The 24,676-nt window shown below is 34.9% G+C and overlaps 2 protein-coding genes and 1 long non-coding RNA gene across 3 annotated transcripts; 1 reads left to right on the plus strand and 2 right to left on the minus strand.

Annotated features, from left to right (window-relative positions):
• Positions 1 to 3,909: 3,909 nt before the first annotated feature.
• Positions 3,910 to 11,730, minus strand: LOC132285446 (uncharacterized). Its single transcript, XR_009472543.1, has 3 exons — positions 11,532 to 11,730; positions 4,225 to 4,278; positions 3,910 to 4,128 (listed from the first exon to the last, which is right to left on the minus strand). It is a non-coding gene; the product is annotated as an uncharacterized LOC132285446 (long non-coding RNA).
• Positions 11,731 to 16,855: 5,125 nt separating this feature from the next.
• On the plus strand, positions 16,856 to 21,147 carry LOC132281489 (subtilisin-like protease SBT2.5). The gene is made up of 9 exons (XM_059783190.1): positions 16,856 to 16,974; positions 17,248 to 17,395; positions 17,762 to 18,174; positions 18,339 to 18,434; positions 18,644 to 18,713; positions 18,828 to 19,110; positions 19,290 to 19,624; positions 19,942 to 20,209; positions 20,459 to 21,147. The coding sequence occupies exons 1-9, from the start codon at positions 16,856 to 16,858 to the stop codon at positions 21,145 to 21,147; spliced, it is 2,421 nt and encodes an 806-aa protein (XP_059639173.1).
• A 221-nt stretch (positions 21,148 to 21,368) lies between these two features.
• Positions 21,369 to 23,204, minus strand: LOC132284482 (uncharacterized). Its single transcript, XM_059786593.1, has 4 exons — positions 22,668 to 23,204; positions 22,293 to 22,574; positions 21,776 to 21,967; positions 21,369 to 21,645 (listed from the first exon to the last, which is right to left on the minus strand). The coding sequence occupies exons 1-4, from the start codon at positions 22,680 to 22,682 to the stop codon at positions 21,586 to 21,588; spliced, it is 549 nt and encodes a 182-aa protein (XP_059642576.1). The 5' UTR covers positions 22,683 to 23,204; the 3' UTR covers positions 21,369 to 21,585.
• Between the last annotated feature and the right edge of the window lie 1,472 nt (positions 23,205 to 24,676).

Consider the following 24,676-nt stretch of genomic DNA (forward strand, 5'->3'; position numbering starts at 1 on the left):
TTTATTTTATTTTAATTTAGAGGGGGCAAAGTTAAAAAAAAAAAAAAAAAATCAATTTTAAGAAGAAATAAAGAAAAGAAAATTGAGATATATTTGAAAAAAGAAATTTGACTTTTTTTAAAAGAAATTTAAAAAACAAAAGAAAGAAAGAGAGCACGTCAAAACTTTACTTGATTTAGGTTTAGAATATGATATACATATATATATATATTATAACATAGTAACGGTTCAGTCCGGGCTGGTTCGGTCCAACACGACCTTAAACCAGGACCGGCCCAAAAAATTACGGTTCCATAATTTTGGACCCAGGAGCGGACCAAACCGCTATCCAACTAGCCCAATTCGATCTGATCCAGTCCAATTTTTCGGTTTCCCGGATTTTTTGAACACCCCTGCATCAAACATGATATTTCATTTCCTTCTATTACCTTTCCTTTCATTTCTCTCTCTTCCATCAGCCTCCAACCAAATTGGGCCAAAGTGCAATAACATGTCATGTAATGAAATGGGTTTGTAATTAAGTCGGATATGAAACAATAATGAAAATGCAAAAACGCATTTTCAATTCAATGGTGTTGCAATATTGCAATTCGGTATAATATTTTGCATAAATACTACATCCGTAAAGTAAATGTGTTTATATATATAGATGTTGCATGAATGTCATATTTCCGACGTAGTGTATAGCATCATCGATTTAAAGTGTAATGAACCATCCAATGCACTAGAGATCCGGATTCAATCCCATATATTAAACAACATTTCGAGAATTTTTTTTTTTTTTTTTTATCTAATTAAAATTATTTTTCTTGTAAATAATACACTTATGCTATGTTTGACAGCACAGAATTGGCACCTCGAATTTGGGATTGGAGAAAAGTTAATATAAATTTTAAACTAAACTTCCTCCAATTTTAAATTCAAAGCACCAATTCGGTACTTCCAAACATAACATTAAACTACCTTATATAATTTTAAAATAGCTTATTATCGATAAAATTCCGAAATGAATCGTGAAAGTAAAAGATGTTTGGAATGATAATTTTGTGAAAGATGTTTGGAATTACAGTCCCAAAATGGCTTGATATTATTTACAATATATCATCTTCTTCATTTTAATTTCTTTTTATCTAACAAAATCATTTTACCTTATAAATAAGGTATTGCGGAGAAGGGCACAAAGTAATGATAGTTACACCGACTATTTTAACATATTTTTTTAGGGTTCCTATTCATTTGATAGTGTGGATAAGCTTAAACATGGGTTCCATTCACAACATCAAAGAAAAACCTCGAGTTAGACAAATAGGTTTGAGATTTCGGTGCAAGAATCATTTTTCATTGCGAACTAACAAATCCTCTTTAGTCTGTTTAACAAAGATCTCCTATTTTGTAGGAAATTCGGATCCAATCCCTAATTTCGAAATAACTTAATGATGCAAAAGTAAGAAAATGTTTGGAATGACAATTCTAGAAAAATAACAATTCTGAAATGACTTGATATTAATTAACAGTATATCATCATCTTCTTCATTTCAATTTCTTTTTATCTAAACAAAATAATTTTACCTTGTAAATAAGGTTTTGCGGACAAGGGCACAAATTACCAACTAGCGTATCTTCTTTAATCTCTTTCACAAAGATCTTCTATTTAATCATATTTCTCTCATAATTCGGTCAATATGCGACGTATCGGCAGGTTTGTAACATTTTTTCATAAATTTGATATCGTTACACACCTCCATGAATTTATTGGTTCAATTGATTTATACTGATATTCATTCAAATATTTTACATCACAAACAATACCGCGATTGCAAACCATTATTTCCCTCCTTATTTCTCACCTAATATCTCTCTCTCCCTCTCGCGCTCTCTCTCTCTCTCTCTGAATTTTGAAATTTCTTAGTGTAAAAAATACTAATTCCACTACCAAATGCGCACCCCTTTACCGACTATGATAAATGAACATTAATTGTTGCTTAACCAAACAAATGGCACATTTCAAGGAGACCACATGATATACTAATAACTGACTTTACTTCATTCCCTTCCATCACTTTATATCTTGACATCCTAACAAATATATTCATTGGTTGCTCACACACTCGTGTTTATGTAAACATGACCTCTTTGTTCTATCTATGCTAAACCCAATAATTAATTTATTAAAAAAATTGCAAATCTCAATTTTAGTTCAAATTAAGAACATCTTAGTAAAAGAAAGGAAGTCATTGTAAGGGAATTTCATGACCAAAAAGAAGCATTTTGAAAGATAAGCTTTAGAGAATTTGAAGGCCAAGAAGAAGCATGGAAAGGAATTAGTGACATATTCATGCCACTAATGATTACTTTAGAGAAAGTGGTTTTGCATTACATTTAGAGAAGGAAAGATAAAATCCAATTAGATGATGTTTATCACAATATTCCCATTTTGGAAAGGCTGATATGGAAGATGGATCATGGAAAATTAGAGGGGAAAGGAAAGGAAAGGAGTGGTGAAGGAATTGGTCGGTTGTGGTGCCTCCCTTTTTGCCCCCATTTATTTGTGGGGGATTCCATTGATGCAATCCTAGGTGGTCGGTTTAAAGGGTGCCACGTGGAACCCTCCTCCTCCCAACCATACATTCAATCCCCTCATGATATTGTTGGGCTGCAGGGTGTTGGCTTTAGAAAGTTGGTACACCATTGATCATGATGGTTATGACAATTAATTAATATAATGATAACTTAGTAGAAATATTTGTGTTAAAGGGATTCCTATATTCTTTGAGACCATTCACAATTTCACATGAGCATTTATATACAATTGTGGAAGACCTCTAATAATTGAGAGTCGTGGATCAAGATGTGCCTAAATTTGTAATCGGGTGGTGTTGAGTGTTTTTAGAGTCACGGACACGATCAAGATATATCTGATTCAGTAGTCTCGGATGTTGTCAAATCTAACATAGTTCATATATGTGTGTGTTATGGGCAGACATACTAATGATAGCAGAAAATGTGATCTATAGGATTTTTTTTAAAATTTTTGTGTGATGATTTATAGTATCAATTCATTGAATTTTTAATGAGAACTTAAATATACAAATTATGATCCAATGTCTCAAAAGTAGGGCACATGAATGAAACCATAATGGAAGTAGCAAGTGCCATCATTATTTTGTTAGTGCAAATTTTCCATTAACTGCTGTTGAGAGACATTATTGATCACAAGATTATATATATCCTCTAATAGATTACATTAAGATTAACAAATAAATATTTAGGAAAAAAAAAGATTAATAAATAAATAAATAATTTTTCCCCTCTTAAATAATGTGGAGTAGATGAAAATAGAACACTGGCCATTTCAACTAAAAATGAACATGTTCCCACAATAAGAAATGCTGTTGCTTAAAATAAGAAATTGATTTGGAACAAGAATTTTAAAGTGTTCAAGGAACTGCAGTCAAAACCACTTGAACAAGAGCATAAACAAGAATCAAGAAACCCAACCTGTACATTGTTTCAAAAAATAAAATAAAAATACACTTAAAGAGTTCTTCTTTCTATAAACCTAGTAGATCAAGCTATTTTAAGCTTAACTTGTACTTCTCTAAATGAATATCAAAACTGCATTTCTCAATAAGTTAATTGAAACCTAAAGAAATTAGCAGTTGAAACATTAGATAAATTGAGAATTTTATGACTTTTAAAGTTTTTGTCATCTAATAGATATTTTTACATAAACTCATCACTGTGACTTCAACTTTTGGAAATTTAATGCATCAATCATCTGTTGAACATGTTATTCATGTAAACCTTTAAATTTTTTTTTTTTTTTGAAAGGTATGTAAACCTTTAATTATCTCTCTGAAGTTTAAACAATTAAAATGTACAACATTCCTTCAGCAAAACTTTTCTGTATTAGCATAACTAATCAATACTGTATTAACTAATCACTATTTTAATTCTGTTAATGTGTACAGCCCACAGAAATTTGTAATTTGCTTCAACATAATCACCGGCGGAATCATATCATTAAAATTTATTAAATTAAAGGCGGTTCAATGCGGTCACTCTGGATTCCTATTAACATCTTTGTAAAGCAGATATCTTGTCCAGGTTATACGAAATGCAGCATACCTGGGGAGGTAACAGAATATATTAGTGTCTACTCAATTTCAATTTTCACCACATAGAAGGAAGATGAGACTTGAGAGTCATGAATTCATCACTTACCATTGAGCTGAAACTGGTGCCATACAAATGCCATCATCACTCTGATCTGGGTAACTATTAAGCAAGAGAAAATGCTGTGAGAACCTTACGGAAAAGTTTGTCAATGATAAAATTACGAGAAGCAAAAAGAATGCACTGCAAAAAGAGAAGATAAAAGAGGAACCCTTCTCTCAAAATGGAAAAAAGACGGTGCAAAACAAAGCCAATAAAACATGTAAGATCATCCATCTATTATCTGTGCTGGGTTAAAGGTCCAAACAAAATTATTCAAAGCCTCTTGATTGATTTTTTCCCACAATATCCCCCAAAGCATGTGTCACATAAGTATTAGAGATGAGCAAATAACCACTGCAGGAACATTTCACACAAACAGCTCATAAATATATGAAAATTATACTCCACTTCTTCCTTGGACGAGCCTGCCCAAGACTGGATTACATATTTCACCATCATCAGTGTGGCAGTTGTAACATTCTAAAATATCAATTTATGTGAAAACAATGTATAAAACAACATTTGGGTGGAGAATCCGGTCATAGAACAATAATCACTGGAAGTATAAGGATACTAAAAACATTCTGTGTACCAACAAAATTCTGAAGTCATGCATGCTATTACCAACCACCAACTTACAAAATAAGGGTTTCAAGCCTGCCAATCATGAAGTACCGACAAACGCACACTTGGCATCATACTCCAGGCATTATGCCGATGAAAGTACAAATTAAAGATTCAAACTCACAACCACATAGACTTGGTACTCCAATACAAAGCATAGTGATGATAAAATCCACTTCTGAAGTGTCCTATTTGTAATTTTCCTAGCACTCCTATTCAAATTCTGGACCACTTACATGGTTTATCATTAATGGTTGCCACATATCATGGCACAACCTCAAGAGGCAAGGCAACAGACAACCTCAGACACGGAATTTGGCAATGGTGTCACATACTAAGGCAACACCAAATTATACATTCAGTGTCACATACCAAGGCAACACCAAATTATACATATACTTGAATGTTACGTCTACATACCTGCATAAATAGGACTCATCTACATAATATACACATTTCAAGTGAAAGACAAACTTCAGCAAAATCATGGGGGATTGCAAACTATCTCAAGATGTATGCTCAATACATTTTCCTGATCTGAATTCGGGAATAAATTACTAATATTTGGAATTTTTTATTTTATTATTTAGTTATTTTTTGTTGGGGTGGGGGAATTCTGTAAAAGACATAGTCATCAAAGAAATTATATCAACAATGGCATCACTGGAATCTACAGCCTTTTGAATCTGAAAGAGATATTAGGTTATCCTAGTTTCTGAGGGGTTATGATTATTATTATTATTATTATTTTTTTTTTTGCTTTTGGTGTTTGGAACAATCTAAAACACTTGAGAGTCCATAATACAATTGTCAACCAAAATTACAGAGATGATGCCCCAGCCTGATGATCTAAACAGGCAAATGAACAATGAAATCAAGAAGTTGTTCCATCTATTTCAGAAGCCCTAATGAAACTGGCAGTATAAAAACTAAATTCTCATGCAGTCTTGAGTCTCTTGACCATTAAATGAAACTCTTCCCAGCTATCAACTACGAGATAAACACTCAGTTCCCTCTAAAAGCAACAAGCTGATTGCAAATGGATCTCTTGCCAAAGAAACAAGCTGAAACCATTGTAGGTGTCAACAGCTATCTAAGTGGCCAAAAACAAAGACTGCATAACACCAAGCACGCACTGCCTACAATCTACATGGCTAAGCCAAAATTTCAGAGTCCAAAAACTCTGAGGCGTCCCAGGTCCATCAAAAAGCTCGAGGAGCAATCCTCAGAGTAGGAAACCCTGAGAAATTCTCAGGTCCACCAAAAAAGGTTGAAGAGAAAACCTTGAGCGCAAACCCTAACACTTAGGTCCTGCTAAAACCTCGAGCAACCCTCGAGTATAGAAATCTTGACACTTAGGTCGATCTAAACCTCGAGCAACCCTCGAGTAGAGAACTCTTGACACTTAGGTCCATCTAAAACCTCGAGCAACACTGGAGTACAGAACCCTGACATTCAGGTCCATCAAAAATACCTCAATCAACACTCAAGTACAAAACCCTGACATCATGTCCATCTAAAAAACTTCTAGCAGCCCCTGAGTACAAAACCCTGCAACAGGGACACTGGGCATATTAGCGGGGTCTATTCCATCTTAGCGTCCAACCGCCTCAACGTCTATACAAAGGATTGTGTATGGGCAATATTGAAACTGTCCTTTCCTTAGTATTGATGTATGCCTGCCTTTTTTGAAACATTTTCAGACGTTTTGTTAGACGAAGACGGAATTGTTAGGGCCGATGTTCCTTTTATAAGGGCAGAATCAAAGTATAGTATCGAACAAGTGTTGGAAAATCATAAAGTTAGCCCGTGAAAAGTTAGCTGCACCCACAAATGATATAAATACTACTGTTGCTCTGGCTTTACTCACTTCAGTGGCGTATTTCTATGCATGTGTTGCCAAACTTAGGTCCACCTAGAGCTTCGAGTGATTCTCGAGTACAAAACCCTGACACTCAGTTTCACCTAGAGCTTCGAGCGACTCTCAAGTACATAACCCTGACACTCAGTTTCACCTAGAGCTTCGAGCGACTCTCGAGTACAAAACTCCAACACTCAAGCCCATCTAAGATATAGAGCAAACCTTGGATACAAATAGATCCCGAGCAACAACCCTCAAGTGTGAGAGCCCTGAAATACCGAGGAACAATTCTTGGGCGCAGAAACCCGAAACTCTAGGAGCGGTCCTTGGGGACACACGGCTAGCTGAGACAAAAGGACAAATGTAGGACCTGTCCTGTCCCTATAGTCATGTCACGGAACACTTAGAAGGAATTTGGATTAGTGTGTAAGAAGCCAGAGTCCACCAAAGTATTCGAGTACTGGGCTTGACCAAAGGGATGGTGATCAAGTGTTATGACAAAGAAACTCACCACCATCATGCTGAATACATTTAATGCTACGAGCCAATCATTTAATGCTCAACTACCACCTTTAAAGACTAGGTGAATTCATTTAATGTGCACTTAATGCGCCACAGTTAACATTGACGGAAAGAATGGTGATTTGATTTAATAATTCGGCTAATCGGGCCCAAAACATAGTTGTTAAAGGCTCAAGGCGCCAAAGGCCTTCTGAAGCCTACGCGCAAAGCGCAGAATAAGGCGCGAGCCTGGTCAAAGTAAGGCGCGTGTATATAATAATGCATATTTAAACATATATTATTTAGATATTCATAATCAAGCAGTAATTGCAGTTAATGTTAGCAGTGAACCATAAATTTATGAATTTTGTCAAATATTTCATAAGGTTAAACAATACGATATATGATATAGATCCTTTTAATTTAGTAGTCATTAAGTAAAAAAGAAAACGATATGAATAAATGATGAAAATGATATGAATAAATGATTAAAAAATACAAGGCAAGCCTTTTTTGAGCATGGAGCCTACTAAAAAGCATTAGCCTGAGGGCTTTATGTGAGCTTGATGGAAGGGGCCTAGCCTGTAGTAGGTCGAGGCGCTCTAATTGAGCCTTGACGAGCCTGGGGCTTTTTTGGAGCCTAGGCGCGCCTTTAACAACTATGGCCCAAAAGCCTTATGACTCCAGGTAATACCCAGCGGGGTCTCGATCCCTCAGATATTACACACAAGAAGCCTCGTGTTAAAAATACAAAGGCAAATGAGCACTAAAGGGACAGAGCATCAACAACCACAAACCTCCATAACTGAAGCTCATTTATACTCTGTCACAAGCATAAAAACATTTCTACCTTCACCATTAATCCCTTTGGTTGGTTTGTCGTCTTCTTCTCCTGCTTCCAAATCAGCATTCTGGGTCCCTCACCATGTGTGTGATATCTCTCATCTAATATCTTTTATTACTTCTCCACAAAAGGACACCTACAACCATCTTATTATTTAGAGAAACAGCACCCCACAATGCCAAAACCAAAATAATTTTCAGAACCAGGATAACAAACAAGGAGAATTAATTAAACAAAAACTCAAACATAGTTCCTAATAATATTTGTGGAAAAATTAGTGACAAATACGCTAGCAAAACATTGTTCCAAATTTGCCTTGAAACGAATTAAAATCAAGTCTCATGTGACCTGTTAATTTGGTCTAATATTCCATAGACTTCAATATCCTGCCCAGAACTGAGTCGACTCAAATGCAACCAAAATTTAATGTTAAGTAAAAGTTTTACAAATGAAGACATTTGAGTTATTAATAATTGTTCCATTCACCAAAAAAGAAAAGAATACCTTCACATTAAGAAATTCACCTGGTTGAAAATCCACAATTTGGAGCATGTGATTAAAAAAAAAAAGGTCAAGACCAAGATTCTGAAAGATATGACATCCGCAAACCATCAACCAAATAACATAACAATGAACCCACAACGGAAGATTTCAGATGTGACCAATTTCTAACCAAAACCAAGTGTATTAAATTACAGCCGAACGATAAGACTTCCATGTCCAAACTTAACAGATTTAGAAACCATACAACATTATGTAAATTTCCAATGAACACCAGCACTTGACACATGTACTCAAATCTAGGTAACATAGAGGAGTAGCAGATCGCAGTGGATTGTGCTATGCCAGAAGATCTCAAGGTGAGATATTACGATAGCCACAGAACACCAAGCATACCATATCCATGTAGCTCAAAGTTAGGATGCCAAGCTCACATGTATCACCACATTGGTGCCACACTAAGTTGTCTAAGTTGCTACATATAACATGGGGTCATACAACATCTTTTACCCATGTATACTATAGTTTGGCGGAGTAAGATATGGAGGCCAAGGCACAACATGTGATATAGGGCCACGGGGGTGGTCTCAAGTGGATTGGGCTAGGTAAAAGTCAAAGCTAACTTGTAAGAGAGAGAGAGAGAGAGAGGAGAAATCTCAAGGACTATGTTACATGGACTCAAAAATGTGTGTGGTGCGGGTATGTGTCCAAGCATTATATTGTATCAAATCCCCACACAGATGAACACATGTACACAAATAAATATTCATATTAATTAATTATTTTCTTTATTGTCTAGATTAAAACAATGTTTTAACATAACATACCATTCAACATAGAAATTTCACTCACTTTGAGGAAAAAGTTTAACAAAATTAAATATGTTTTTAGGTGCATGTCCAACCAAATGTATTCGACACACATCCCGTACCTACTTCTTCATGATTTATGCTTCGGTGTTGATTTTTTGAACGCTACTTTGTCACAACCTGAAAGAGTTTATGATATGGATTAAGAAACACATTTCTCATGGAAGCATTTAACATAAGACATCTTATGAGATGTAGTCTAGTTGAGTGACAATTCCCATCATCAATTGTCACGCCTATTTTTCTTTTTCGTTTTTTGCCACATGAACGGCCATTACCATTAGTATGAGTGATTCAGACCGTCCACTACGCAGCACAAAGGATCTGGAAAGATTGTAATATTTTGATTATAAAATGTGTTGAATGGTTGATGGGTAGTATTAACTCATATATATATAAATGCTCAAGCTTTGAATGGATGTTGGATTGTAATATTTTGAATATAACTTTTTTTTTTTAATCTAATTATTACAATCCAACGACTAGTCAAAGCTTCAACATTTATATAAATTATAATATATGTGTATATATGCGTAAGTTAGTGTATATATGCGTAAGTTAGTATATATATGCAATCAAGAACCAAGTACCACTCCACTTTCTTTTGTATTTACAATCTCAACCCAGTCAATTCTCTTTATTTTGTCATTGGAATAGCACAAAATAGTGAAACACTTTCCTAGGTTGTTCCCAACACCAATTATCTGTATTTTGGAGTTAGGGTTGGGCTTTGATCCCTGCTCAAAGGGTCTGGAGATGTTGCCTCAGTCTTCAGGTAATTGTCTCTTCTGTTACTTATCCTTGCAAGAATGTTAATTTGTATGACTATAGAGAAGACAATGCTTGTGGAGAAAGAGAAATTGATAAGATCCAAAAGGTATGCTTGAACACACATATCCCAGACCCTGCTAAATAAGAGAACCTTGTGCACTATGAAATTTTCATTTTTTATGGAGGTCCATTAAAAAATTATAAGCCAACCCCTTCAGTTATTACATCCTATCTTAAATCAATAACCCACTTAGAAGCTTTCATGTAAATTGTAAGCTATCAAACCAAGACAAATAAATAAATGAAATGATGAAAAATTACTCCAATCCCACCTAAGGTATTTCAAACTAAGGGACATTATCCTTCTAAATTGGGTAATTACAGTTGAATTCCCTCTCCATTAACTAAAATGGAAGGTGTTAACTGCAAAGCATTTTTATACATTTGTCGTCAAGACAAATGTAAAACCACCTCATTTTACCTTGATAGTACAATTGGATGGAGGAATGGTTTGAAAATTAATTGAGTTTCAAACAAAATATTGACTGTTAAAGCTGGACCGAAAGGCTCAAGAGAATGTTATGGTAGAGGTAGGATCATGTGCAACCAAAATCATTGTCAGCATGGATCTTCGAAATCCACTCATGTAAAGCTCTGAAATCAATCTATAAATCTTGTTGTAACCTAAATCTAAGCTATGAGATCAAAATTTTACTTCTTCAAAAATTATACTACCTAGATGCACTCATACTAAATCCCTGAATCCAAATGAAACTCAAAAATATGATAACTAACATATATCAACCCTTCGTGCCGCCACAACCACCACCAGCACCTTCATCTATCTCTCCGAACCTCCATCAAATTCGTCTCTCTGCAACCTCATTGACAGACAAGATTATTCTCCGACTACTCTTTTTCTCCCTAAATCTCCTACTTTTTAGTTTTTACACACCATAAATAAGACCTCTGCTACAAATATAGCTTTGTTTTTTTCACTCTATAACCCACCATAAACTTGCCTAACTCACTATATGACCACCACTCAAATCAACCAGTAAACCACTTACTCTCTTTAGATTTGCTTTCTTCACAACCAGACCTAACACCACTTTTTTCTTTTTCTTCTTCTCTCTCCCCATTCTATTTATAAGCCAAAGCCATCTCATTTTCTTTCTTTACTCTTGCCAAAGAAAGACTTCTATCAATCTCTGTATATTCTTTCACGGCATTGCCTCCCTCTCCCTCTTTCTCACTCTCTCACACAAACACAAACACAAACACAAAGAGATACCATAGTAGCATCAAAATACAAGTAAATGAAACGGGTTTAGTAATCTACCTTGAGATCTTTGAATGATACGATGATTTTTAGCCGGTGATGGTATCAAATTTAGGAAATTGAGTTCGTTCCCCTTTCATCTGGTCACTCAATATCTCGATCCGTCGTGCGATGCAAACACAAGTGAGGATGGAAAAGGGGCAGTTCAATTGTCCGTTACGTAAGTGTGCGTTTGTCTCTGATGAAAAAGTGGGAGAAATAGAAGTGAAAATAGTGAGAAGTGAAAGGAAAGTTGAAGTGAAAATAATAATAATAATAATAATTTTTTGACAAAAAAAAGGGATAATTTCACTTCCCTCATGTTAGGCATAATTACATGCAATAATTCTTACGTTTCACAAATGACACTGATCTCCTTCCAAACTGATCGACATTTTATTTCGGCCATTGACCACATTAAATAAGGATGGCAAATGTTGACACGACCCACCAACACGACTAGAGTTAAATGGGTTTGGGTTGACCTTAAACGGGTTCGGGTAATAAACGGGTTGACACGATTAACTCGTTTAATTAATCGTGTCGTGTTTGGGTTGAGGGGTTCAACCCGTGTAACTCGTTTATACACGTTTAACTATATATGTCGTAAATAAATTTCTGTTTAAGTTCTAAAATAACTATATAAATTTGTGTCTTATAATTTAATCTTTTGTAAACTATAAACTATTTAGTAATTTGGTTGATTAAAACTTATATTTTTTTAAATATTTATTATATTATTAAATATTATTAATAATTTAAATAATATATATATATATATATATATATATATATATATTGTAAATATGTCATTAAAAAGGTTACACGTGTAACCCGTTTAATAAACAGGTCATGTTAGTGTTGAGAGTTTTTGACATGATTATTAAATGGGTCGTGTTCGGGTCGAGCTGTTTAATATAATACCCTTAAATTGACACGACATGATTACAACCTGCGAACACGAATTGCCACCCCTAACGTTAAATGACTAAAACACCTTTTAATATTTTATTAATATCACATAAAGAATAATTTTTTTTGAGATTACCATATTGTCCCTAATGGTATCATCTGCTACCATTTCTTTTCCTTTCATTTCCTTTACACATATCTTACAGCTGGTTAGAGAGAGAAACAAAAGGGAGAGATGGAGAAGAGTTTGATGTGTTGCCTTTACCTTAGATTTGTAAAGACTTTGATTTTATGTTCTCTTTGCTAGCTGTTACATATATAACACATAATCGTTCAACAAGTAAGCATCGGTACACTTCTTCTGTTAAAGACTTTGATATTCTGTTCTCTTTGCCGCCAATCTGACCTACGTCTCCTCCCCTCACCTGGCCTCCTCGTCCTAAACTCTTTTCCACACTTCTTCAATTTGACCTACCTTATTCTTCGTGGACAGTATTGGGATCTTCCCAAAGATCGCTCGGCAACAAAACCCTTGAAACCCCGAAAATTGCAACTGGGTTTTGATTAAACATTGTCTCCATGATTCCATCGCCAATGATCCTGGTGTCGATCGCCACCAACCTAATAGATGCGGCAACGTTGAAGTTGGCAGTCGTCTGAAGATCTGTGAACACGTTGTCAGTGGGGACAAACATAGCAAATCAGGGCATTGAATTCCTTACAGTCGAAGCTGCCAGTATCAATACGGAAAAGTTGAAGTTGTGGCCATTGATGAGGGCTTTCGCGAAGAAGAAGATGTTTACGTTATGGGGGAGTAGGTGGCAAGGGAGCTAATAGAGATGGTGTTGATCCCCGGGATGTGGGTGATGTTGACGGAGCTGAAGTTTCAAGTTGCACGGCTGGTGGTTTGCTAGAGTGTGGTGATGAGTTCTCAGGTGGCCGAAATCCGAGAGAGGAACTCTTACGTTCTTCCACAATCGCCTTTTTCTCTTGACTCTCTCCCCTTGTGAATTTTTAGGATTTGTTTTTAGTGTTGTAAATATAAATATAAATTTGCAAAGGATGCAATTAGTGATCTTAGAAGGGAATCCACTGGTTTGATCAGTGGAATGGTGTATTTGTAAATAACATAGCTTTTTGGAATCGAAAGCTCATGGAGATGAACAACAACAACAAATTCCAATAGAGTAATATAATTTTAAAAAGATAAAGTGATAGAATTTAGAGAGAGAAACAGTTTAAACCAGAAATAGCGAGTTCAAACCAAAAATGAAGAAGAACAATGAACAGAAACTTAATCAATAGATCGAGATCGAGAAATCGAAAACTCAATCATCAAACTAATGGAAGGATTTGGATGGGTTCTAATTCAATTAACCCTTAAAAAACGGGTGTTGATCCATTTTTCAGTTATTAGGTTCTTACATTGAGAAATTTTAAGAGAGAATATTTAGAGAGAGAAAGTATATATGTAATATTCTGTAGACATGGTGGGTTTATGACAAGACCCATTTTCCAATATTTCTATTAGGTTCCTACATAGAGAAATTTGAGAGAGAGAGAGTATATGTAGTAGTATTCTGTAGAGATGGTGAGTTTATGAATATGACATATAAGAGTTTTTTGTCTTTTTATTGGAGGTATATAGGTAATTTTAAAATAAAAGTAAGGATAGAAATGTCTTAAAACTACACAAAGGGCAAAAGTGGTATTTCAAGTTAAAAAATAGCTGATGTCATCAAAAACTATAATTGACCGGCATTGACTTTCACCGGAAGGGGTAAAGTGTTACGCCAGAGCTAACCTTGAGGGAGGACGGTGTAATTTTTTAAACCTTGGGGGTACCGTCTGTAATTATGCCTAACTTCAAGGGAGGTAAGTGAAATTATCTCAAAAAAAAATAATAATAATAATTTTTTAAACGTGTACTATATTATATAATTTGGACATTATGAAAGTTTTTTAAAAGACAATGTAATAATTTACTTAAATTTATAAATTATATATATAAAAAAAACACTTCATAAATATTGTATTGAATATTACAATTTCATATATATTTTTAAAATATAAAATTATAATGTTGACACAATTTACGTTACACTCTCAATATTTTTTAAAAAACATTCTACCATGATTATTTTTTTTAATGGTGGTGTTGAATGTAGTTTAGATCTCATTGTCTAAGTTTTCCAATTCCTAAATGAACTCCATTGCAATTTTGTTAATCATGTCTGCTAAAAACTTTATTGAAAGTTCTGGAACTATTGAGAACATTTGACATATTTACATTTTAATTTTCTCCAACATCTCAAATTTTAAACTTCTAAACATCATCTTACAATTAAGTGTCATCATATCATCTATCAATACTGATCATATCTTCTATCAATACTGAACTCATGCATATTGTCAAATGTTAAAATAGTCTTCTAATTAGCATTCATGCAAAATATCACAAAGTCATATTGCTCCTATGCTACCCAACTACATATAAAAATGAATCAATTTAGTCACAAAATCATTGCCTCTTTTATGTATGGCAATTAACCTCGATCTATTTGCATTTTGTGTATTGCAATTATGATACAAAAAATATAAGAATTAAATATTGTGTGGTATATGGGCTCTTATGTAATTTTATTTTATTTATTAAAAAAATTAAAGGTGGAGCGCAAGAGGAAATTGATGGAGGGCCAATTTCAACAAGTTAAATATTGATTTTTTTTTTATTTTTTATAAATAAAATAGTATAAGAATCTAAATTAGGACATTTAGAGAGAGATACAGATTATTATATCATTATTATTATTAAAAATTATGGATAAAGACATTTTGTTTTTGAGAGATAAAAAGTGACATGAATGTAAGTTCACATAACCCTTTCAAGAAAACAAAATTTTTTGAAATTTTTGAGGAAAAATTAGGTAGTTATGAAAAGTAACTTTCCCACAAATTTTTTCTTTTCTGCTCTGTAAACCCTTCAAAAGTTAAAATATTTTTCATTTCCTTTTCTATTTTGCTATTTTTATCTGACCAAACTAAGCCTAGGAAAATAAAAAGAAAGACAAAAAAGAAAATAGTGATTCACAACCAAAAAGCTTGAACCTATCAATGGTATTACGTTATTTAATTAGGTATCACCAATTAATTAAAAAAAATTATGCCACCTAAATACATATATATTAGTATCAAATGTCATGCAAATTGCCTATCAAAAAAAAAAAAAAAAAATGTCATGTAAATAAATATTTATTGGGTGCGTCCTGATTTATTTATGTTACAAAAGTGAATTGATTGGTGATAATACAAAATAACATGGTATAATTCCCAAGCATTTATACTCATTTTTTTGGGGGTAAATTTATATTCATTTTCCTTCAAAAGTCTAAGTACACAAATGTAACAATTGATTCCACAGTCCTTTATAGGAGGAATTGTCACTGTAAAAGTGCAAATACTAGATTCCCTTTCTTTCTCCTCGGTCTATCGAAATATAATGGTGGAATTAGGCATTACAATTGACAAGGGGCAAGGTACCCTATCCCGCCCAGTCCCTGACTCTAGGATGGTTTAACCCTATCCAAACCCCAAGCAGAGGCTCTAATATCAAGCAATATACTAGAGTGATGTAACAGATAATGTAATTCACTGTACATTGTTTGTTCACTCTTTGGTGAGCTCATTGATGCTAGGGTTGCAAATAATAGCTCGACTCGGCTCGTTGGTTGAGTAAAAGAGTTAAATTTGAGTTCAAATACTAGGCTCGTTTAGTAAACGAGCCGAATTTGAATAGTATTGCGCTTTACTCATTTAGACTCGGTGAACATAAACTCGAATAAATTTGTATATGTTTGTAAATATAGACTTGTATACACTCGTTGAGCTAACTCATGAACGCTTAGGAAATTAGGCTTGTGATCTACGTTAAAATTGAGTTCGGATGTTTTAGGGGACCTAATGCTTAGGAATCATATCAAAATTGGTAGGTACCAATCAGTTTGTCATGGTTAGTGTCATTAGGTTAGACTAGAAGAAAATTATGATTATTATTTCTTCAAAGAGGTTAGAGGTATCATTTTCCTCATATGGCTTGTATCTAATCAAGAACTTGCTTATGCTGTCTCTTTTCTATCACTAATTTAGCATTTTAATTTTTTTAGAAACATGTCATTCTACCCCATCTTTCAAACTTTCATGCATCATATATGAGAGAGGGAGGCCACCCACATGAATCAGAGTGGTTTGGAAATAAGAAAAACACTCATGGTTGTGTTGCATGAAATTTGCTGCTGAGCTAGCTGCATGCTTCAGCACCTTTACCTAATCAATTATGAAGCGCAAAGGTCAATGGAATTCATCACTTGAGAAATCAACACTTGTTTAACCGTCAAGAACACTGCTTTTTTACAGTATCCATCACTTAATTATCAATGGAATTCATCTTCCTCCTGATTCTCCTCATCTCTCACTTGTCAGAAGCCAAGGTCTTCATGGTTCTAATGGAGGAAGACCCTGTTGTGTCTTATAAATCCAAACAAGCCAACCCCAGGTCTGATTTACTTGCTCTTGTGACTTTGATTATTATTCTTTTTCCCCAAAAGTTCAAGCAAACATGCGCACACTCACATATTGCCCCTAACAGAGCTCGAACACTAATCTACTCTTTGACAACGAGAGATCATACCATATGGACTAATGTCCAATAAAATGATTTGGGGATCTTTGATCGAGGACTACCAAATTACGTTTGCGTTTTTTTTTTTTCCCCTTCTATTATCTTACCATCGTTTGTATTTTGCATTGTATCTTCTATGTGTAGGAGTCATGATGATGCTATGATTTACAAAGCGAGGTTGAGTAGTGGGCATGACATTTTTTTAGAATCTCTCCTGCAAAGAGGATCATATACAAAACTCTATAGCTACACTCATTTGCTCAATGGATTTGCAGTCCATGTAACATCTGAAAAGGTATTCCATATGTGTGAAAAATCATATTGCATAGTCTAGAATCCAAACAATAAGCAATCATAGTTATTCACAAATACTCCAATTTAACCACAACTGAATTTATATACCACCGGTACATAAATCATTTGGCCAATACATGCCTCCTCTTTTGTTTAACATTAGGACCCATGATCTTACAAGTATTTAATCCCACCTTAGCGGTTGCTATTTGTATAGTTAATTCTGATGAACAAATATGCATAACTAGGGTAACTAAAATTGTGGTATGTAAAAATGGCATATTAAGTTCTGTAAATTTTGTTATGAGTCGGAATTACTGCAAAACAAAACATAAAATGGAGTGATATGAAATGGATCATTTTGCAGGTCCTAAAAACTCTGCAGAATGTGAAGGGAGTTAGTGCGATCCATGAAGATATTAAAATGAAGAAGCTTACAACACACACACCTGAATTTCTTGGCATTCCTACTGGTGTTTGGCCAACTTTAGGAGGACCTATGAGCTCTGGTGAGGGAGTGGTGATAGGTTTGATTGACACCGGAATCAATCCTTACCATCCAAGTTTTACAAGCCGGTCATCTTCTGGCGCCAACACAAGTTTTCTAACTAGAAGTGGTAAATTCAAAGGGAAATGTGTGACTGGGGATTTGTTTCCTTCAACAGCATGCAATGGAAAGATAATTGGCGCAAAATATTTTGCACGTGCTGCCATTGCTGCCGGGAAATTCAATGCCACGCGGGATTATATGTCCCCCTTTGATGCTGATGGTCATGGAAGGCAAGTAGTGTTGAGCAAAATTGTAGTAGATATATCCATTTTATCGTTACATCATTATCTTCATGACTGATATAGATTGATGTTTAGCACATCTTCCTTATGCTTGTTATCAAATCAGACTCATTTCTTATATATGATACGCCAAAAATGATGCAAATTGACAGCCATACGGCCTCAACAGCTGCTGGAAACCACCGAATTCCAGTAATTGCCAGCAACTTCAACTATGGATATGCAAGTGGCATGGCTCCAGGAGCTAGGTAATAAAAATTTACGATTTGTAGTTTCATTCTTGTTCTGATGACCTATAGTACTAATCCAGAATGTGCATTTTATCGTATGAAGAATATTTTTCAAACTACCGGCGTTTTAAGTACGTAAACTATGTACTAAAGATACAGTTACAGAGTACTTTTCTTGTTTAATTACATATGTTAAATCTTCTATGTACAATTTCTTTGTTTTATAGGATTGCAGTGTACAAAGCTCTCTATTCTTTTGGAGGTTACATGTCAGATGTTGTGGCAGCAGTTGATCAGGTTTGAGAAAATTGGTGAATGTCTAAAGATATTGTTGACATGCCCAAATGCCTAAAGTACTATATAAACTTAAGCGATCCTCGACTCATTTGGTGATCATTTTGCTTACTTCAGGCAGTGGAAGATGGAGTTGACATACTAAGCCTTTCCATAGGGCCATCTAGGGTCCCCTCTGGTCCTGCTGCTTTCCTAAATGTGCTAGAAATAGAGCTACTGTTAGCTACAAAAGCCGGAGTGCTGGTTGCTCAAGCTGCTGGCAATGGAGGTCCTTCTTCCAGTTCAATCCTTTCTTTTAGTCCATGGATCACGAGTGTCGCTGCCTCTAATACTGACCGGAAATACATTAATTCAATCAAGTTAGGCAATGGACACAGCATTATTGGCACTGGCCTTGCGCGTAATTATAATCACTCGTCTAATTGTTCTCTCTCTCTCTCATTTCATACACAATTTTACTATTTTTTCTTCCATTGCTTAAAATTTCACCTATTTTCATTCTATGAACATAACATTTTTCTTATCCAAAAAGGAATTCTAGTAAATTGAACAGATTCTACTCTGCAACCAATTTTGCAGCTCCAACAGCAGGAGAAGTGCTTTTCCCAATAGTTGCTGCAATTGATGTCTGTAAAAGGAATATAACCACCGGTCTTGTAACAATTGAGAGCTGTCAAAATACTGAGCCATTCATACTGTCTTTAGTTCGAGGAAAGATAATAATCTGCACATATACCTTTGATTTCGAGTTTGAGGATGCAAGCATTGCCACAGTAGCAGATACAATACAAAAAGTTGGTGCTGCAGGGTTCATACTCACAACGACCCCTGATGTTGGTTCAGAACAGATCAAGGGCACCACAGCCACCTTTCAAGTGCCTGGCATTATCCTAAATAATATGCATTCTTCGTCGGTATAGCAATCATCTGGTTATAGTTAATAGACATTGCTTTTGTTTTCCTCATAATATTCATTATCTTTGTTTATTAAAACCTGATTTTTTGTGTTAATCTCTAAAATTCTTGCAACATATATGGACTCTCCTTACATTTTGTTTGTTTTCTTTTCCTTTCAAAATCCTACTTTTTGTATTCTTCCAGACTCAATGGCATTTCTTAAGTATTTCAACTTGCATAGTTTTCAATGCCATTATGTCAATATAAACTCCTAGGCAACAAGATAAGCATTAGCATGTGTATGATTCAAGGCATTATCCACTATTCTATGCAGGCACTATGGGAGTATTATAATTCATATACAACTAGGAGAAGCAGCAGACACGCAATGAGTTTTACTGCAACAGCAAGAATTTTGGGTGGAAGGCAAGCAATTTATAATGGACAGGCACCGGTTGTGGCCTCATACTCATCAAGAGGTCCTGATGTGATCAACACTCTTTTAAAAACTGTTGATGTTCTTAAACCGAACATCATGGCTCCAGGCTCTTCAATTTGGGCTGCTTGGAGCCCTAACAGTGAAGGAGATCAAGACAGCAAAGGTATGACCGACTTCAATGTTGCTAATTTAATGTATAATAAACATTACTGTCCATGACCTTATAATTTAAGACAATGAAGTATCTTAACCATCTCATAGGCAGAAATGTTGAGCAAAATATTAGCATTCACTCATTATTCATACTTTTTAGGCAAAAAGATTGATTAGTACTCCTTTATCTATTTATTAGTACGTACCATGGTCTTGTGGATGAATTGTGTGAGAATTGTGTGGTTTTGCATATATCCAGGGCACCATTTTGCACTAGCGTCTGGAACAAGCATGGCTACTCCACACATAGCTGGTGCTGCTGCTTTGATCAAGCAAAAACACCCCAACTGGAGTCCTGCCATGATCACTTCAGCGATGATGACAACGGCTGATATAACTGACAGAACTGGGGTTCCAATTCTAGCCCGCCATACTAAACAACTAGCTCCTGCAACTCCATTTGATTTTGGGGCCGGATTCATCAATGTCTCTCGAGCCATTGATCCAGGACTCGTGTTCAACACCAAATTCAACGACTATGTAGAATTTTTATGTGCCATCCCAGGTGTTGACGATATGTCTGTGAGACGAGCAGTGGGTGTTGGGTGCCCAAAGAAGAGAAAGGCCTGGTGCTCGGATTTGAACACGGCCAGTGTGACTGTTTCGAATTTGGTTGGCTCAAGGATGGTGACTAGAAAGGTAATAAATGTGGGTGGTGGGAATGAGACATACAAGGTGAGTATAAGGGAGCCGTTAGGTGTGAAAATTAGTGTATCACCAAAAGTTTTTAGGATTAGTACCATGGCTTCAAGGCTTATTAGGCTTGTTTTAGATGCAACTGAGGCAACAAAAGCTTATACATTTGGTGAAATGTTGTTGCAGGGAAGTCAAAATCATGTGGTTAGAGTTCCTATAGCTGTTTATGTTGGTAGCTCTTTAGGATCTTGAATTTTTCCAATATATGCTCTTAGCTAAAACTTTCTCATCTTATAATATATATTGGTTTAAGCCTTTAGTGTTCAATGTGACATCTATTTATTTTAATTTGAAGTGAGTTTCAAGAAAAACTTCTTATTACAGAACTTTTGTGTCATCTTGAAAGATCATTAATTTATGTTCAATGGATTATGTTATATACAGAACAAAAATGAGAATCATTCACCTGGAAGAGCTTAATCCAAGTCTGGTATACAAATATAAATAATTCATCTCAGACAAGTGTGCGCATTTAATTTTACATTGAAAGTTCCTAAAAAAATACATAGATTGGTGTACATAAGCAGCCTCCAATCTGAGAAGCCCTTTTTATTTGTTTTGGATTTCTGAATTAAATTACAAAAATTAAACAACTTAACTGATGTAATTAAATATGAGCTAGATGAAGCTTTACCTATGTTTTTGTATTGTTGCACACATTTTTGGAATAAATCCCCCCTTCTTTTGCACCTGAAAGATTTAGCAACCTTTATTAATCTCATATTAGAAAGTACCTAGGAGAACAAAAGATTGTGCAATTTACACTACTATGTATATATATATATATATATATATCCTATATACACATTATTGGTCTCACCTGGAAGCTTTTCACGAAAGCTTTAATCTTAGTGGCTATGGATTCACTGTTGCTCTTCTTCTTTTTCTTCCTCCCATCTTTCTTAGCTTGGGACACTGTCAAAGGCCTGAGAAAGCTAGGAATCAAGATCTTCCAGTCGCCGAGACATGTTGGACCTCTTCCATGCTTTGGCTTGCTTTCAACTGTAAAGATCTATCAAAACATGTATAAATTCACAGTTTATATACAACTTGTTTTTTTCAAAATAATAATAATAATAATAATAAAGGAGTATAGTAATAATTGGAAAAATAGTAAATTGAATTAGCCTAGCCAACAACTTAGCTAGGATAGAGGCAGATTATGCTAATAGAATTAGCTAGCCTTTTGATTGAAACAATGTACTATATTAATATTGTTAAAATGATACATTTTATGTATGATTGTGTAATTAATGCTATTATTATAGATTGAGATGAACTAAATTCCAACCACACACACAAACACATAGAGAAGGTAAGAATGGAAATGGTACCACCTTGGTAATAGGTTGTTGGTTGTTGGGTGGCTTTGGATGAGTGGTGGAGGTTGCTCCTCCTGATCTAGCTGACTCACGAAGGCGGCGTGAGTAGTCCAGAAGCTCAGCCCTCCTATTGTGCCCTTTACCATTGGCAGTGCCATGTTTGGATTGTTGAACATAAAGGTGGTGGTGGTGGTGGTGGTGGTGATGGTGGTGGTGGTTGTTTGATGTCAACCTTCTCCTTCTTGGCCCCTCCACATATACAGCCACTAACACTGCCTTCTCCTTGCAGTATTTGGTCTAGAATCCAAGTTAAATTAACAGACAGTCATCAAATTAGTCACAGAGAGAGAGAGAGAGAGAGAGAGAGAGAGAGAGAGTAATGTTGCTTACCATTCTTGTTGGCATGAAGAGAGAGAGAGTGAGAGAGAGAGGGTGGGGGGTGTTTTAAGGTGTGTACATATGAGAAAATGCAGGCCAGAAGAAAATGACAACATAAATTCATTGATTAAATCGAGCCGAACTTATTGATAATGTGTTTATAAATCCAAAAATGGAATCCAATCAGTGATTTTAAAACACGTATACATTAAACAATGAATCCCACATTAAAAAAGAGGATTATAGTACAAACAAGGACTTAGCATTATGATGTATATACCGACCAAATCCACTTCTATTCCTAACTAATATGCTATATTTTATTAATTATCAGCATCTTTTTGTCAAAATCATCCTTGATTGTCTTTCTAACTCTACTCCGGAGTTTAGCTCTAATCGTGAGCTTATACTTTCAGCCGTAGGATTCAGAATGCGTCACGTAAGAGCTTCTGATCTAACATTGAGTATGCAAACTCATTTAAGAGTCCTGATCATGATATGTGCATACGAAAAAAAAACTTTTGAACACTATGGTGTACCTGTTTTCAATGGTTTATTGAAAACACCATGACCCAATTTCTTTAAAATTTAGGAGCTTTATATATTAATTCATGTCCTAAGATTCAATTTCCTTTGTACCCAAGCTATGTATGAGCTAGGTGGGCCTTTTTTACTTGAAAGAAAAAAATATATCATACTCAGGAAGTAGTGCTACCAAATTTTGAGAGGGAACTACTGCCTACTACATCTCTCTTCTTCTTCTCGGCTTCCATTTTGTAAATGGCATTTCCAATGTCTCTATCTTGCTGGGGTACACGACATTTGCTTTTTGCTTCCAAGATATCAGGAAATTAATTTTTTATTTTTTAAATAAATGATAGAAATATCCCAGATCCAGTTAATTTTATTCTACAAGGTTTGAACCTAAGGCCTTCTTTTATAAGGGAAATTTTAGGGTTTCATCCCGTACTATTTTGTGATAATCATACTTTCTTCGAAATTTATGCAACCATTTGGAAATTATATGTTTATAATTTTTTGGAGAGGAGGCATGTAACATATGAAAAATGATAGAAGTACTGATCGATTTTTTAAGAAGTCTCAATCAATTTTAAAATTTGACTCGCGTGTTAATCTTTGAACTAAACATTTTAAAATAAAAGAGACTATTGATACTGTGTGAGAGACTTTGCTAAACACTCTTTATTGAAGTCGCCAAAAAAATCGAGCATTGAACATTAATCAGTCGGCTTTTACTTTCACATAAGTTACCTCCGGCACTATAGATATTTGGAGACAAGTCTTATGGGTTCACCAGCATTACCATTTTTGTAGTCTTATAAGTTGGGCCGCCTTTTAGGCCTGCAACCCATGCCACAAGGCCCACAACTTCTATAAAGACAATGGTTCATTGTTTATGACAATTTTGGCACAAAAAATTTCCCCAGTGACTTTAAAATTCCAAGTCACCCAATTCTATAGATATTATTAAGACATTGTAGTTTAGTGGTATTTTCTCTATTTTTCAAAATGGATGGTGAGAGTTCGACTCTTCAAAGAGATAAAGTAAACATGCGTTTCTTGACAATATCAAAAAATAATAATAAATAAATAAAACAAAATAAAATTCTATGGATATCCACCTACTAGCAATAGGTTGTCAATTCTATATGAATCATATCAAAGTCAATGAGGGAAAAGAAGAAAATAAATATATGTCAAACTTCGGCTCTAGGTGAAAGAGAAATACTCCAATTCAACAAAAGCTCTAAGCAATATTAAAATTCCATTTAAACCAAGTCTTGCCATTAATTTGGTCAAGAACTCTATATCCATGATGTTGAATTAACTACATGACAGTACACTAAAAAGTCACTATGTTGAATTTTTCCCCATCATACTCAAGAATGAACAAGTAGGAAGATTTACTGAAATAATTTTTAAACAACTCTGGAGTTTGTAAAATAACATAAATTCATTATATAACAATAAAGGAGGCTAGAACTGCATTTAGCTCACCC

The sequence above is a fragment of the Cornus florida genome, unplaced genomic scaffold (genome assembly GCF_030987335.1).
Source record: "Cornus florida cultivar Cherokee Brave unplaced genomic scaffold, ASM3098733v1 CherokeeBrave_3.0.0_Hap2_Chr11, whole genome shotgun sequence".
In the NCBI taxonomy this organism is placed as follows: domain Eukaryota; kingdom Viridiplantae; phylum Streptophyta; class Magnoliopsida; order Cornales; family Cornaceae; genus Cornus; species Cornus florida.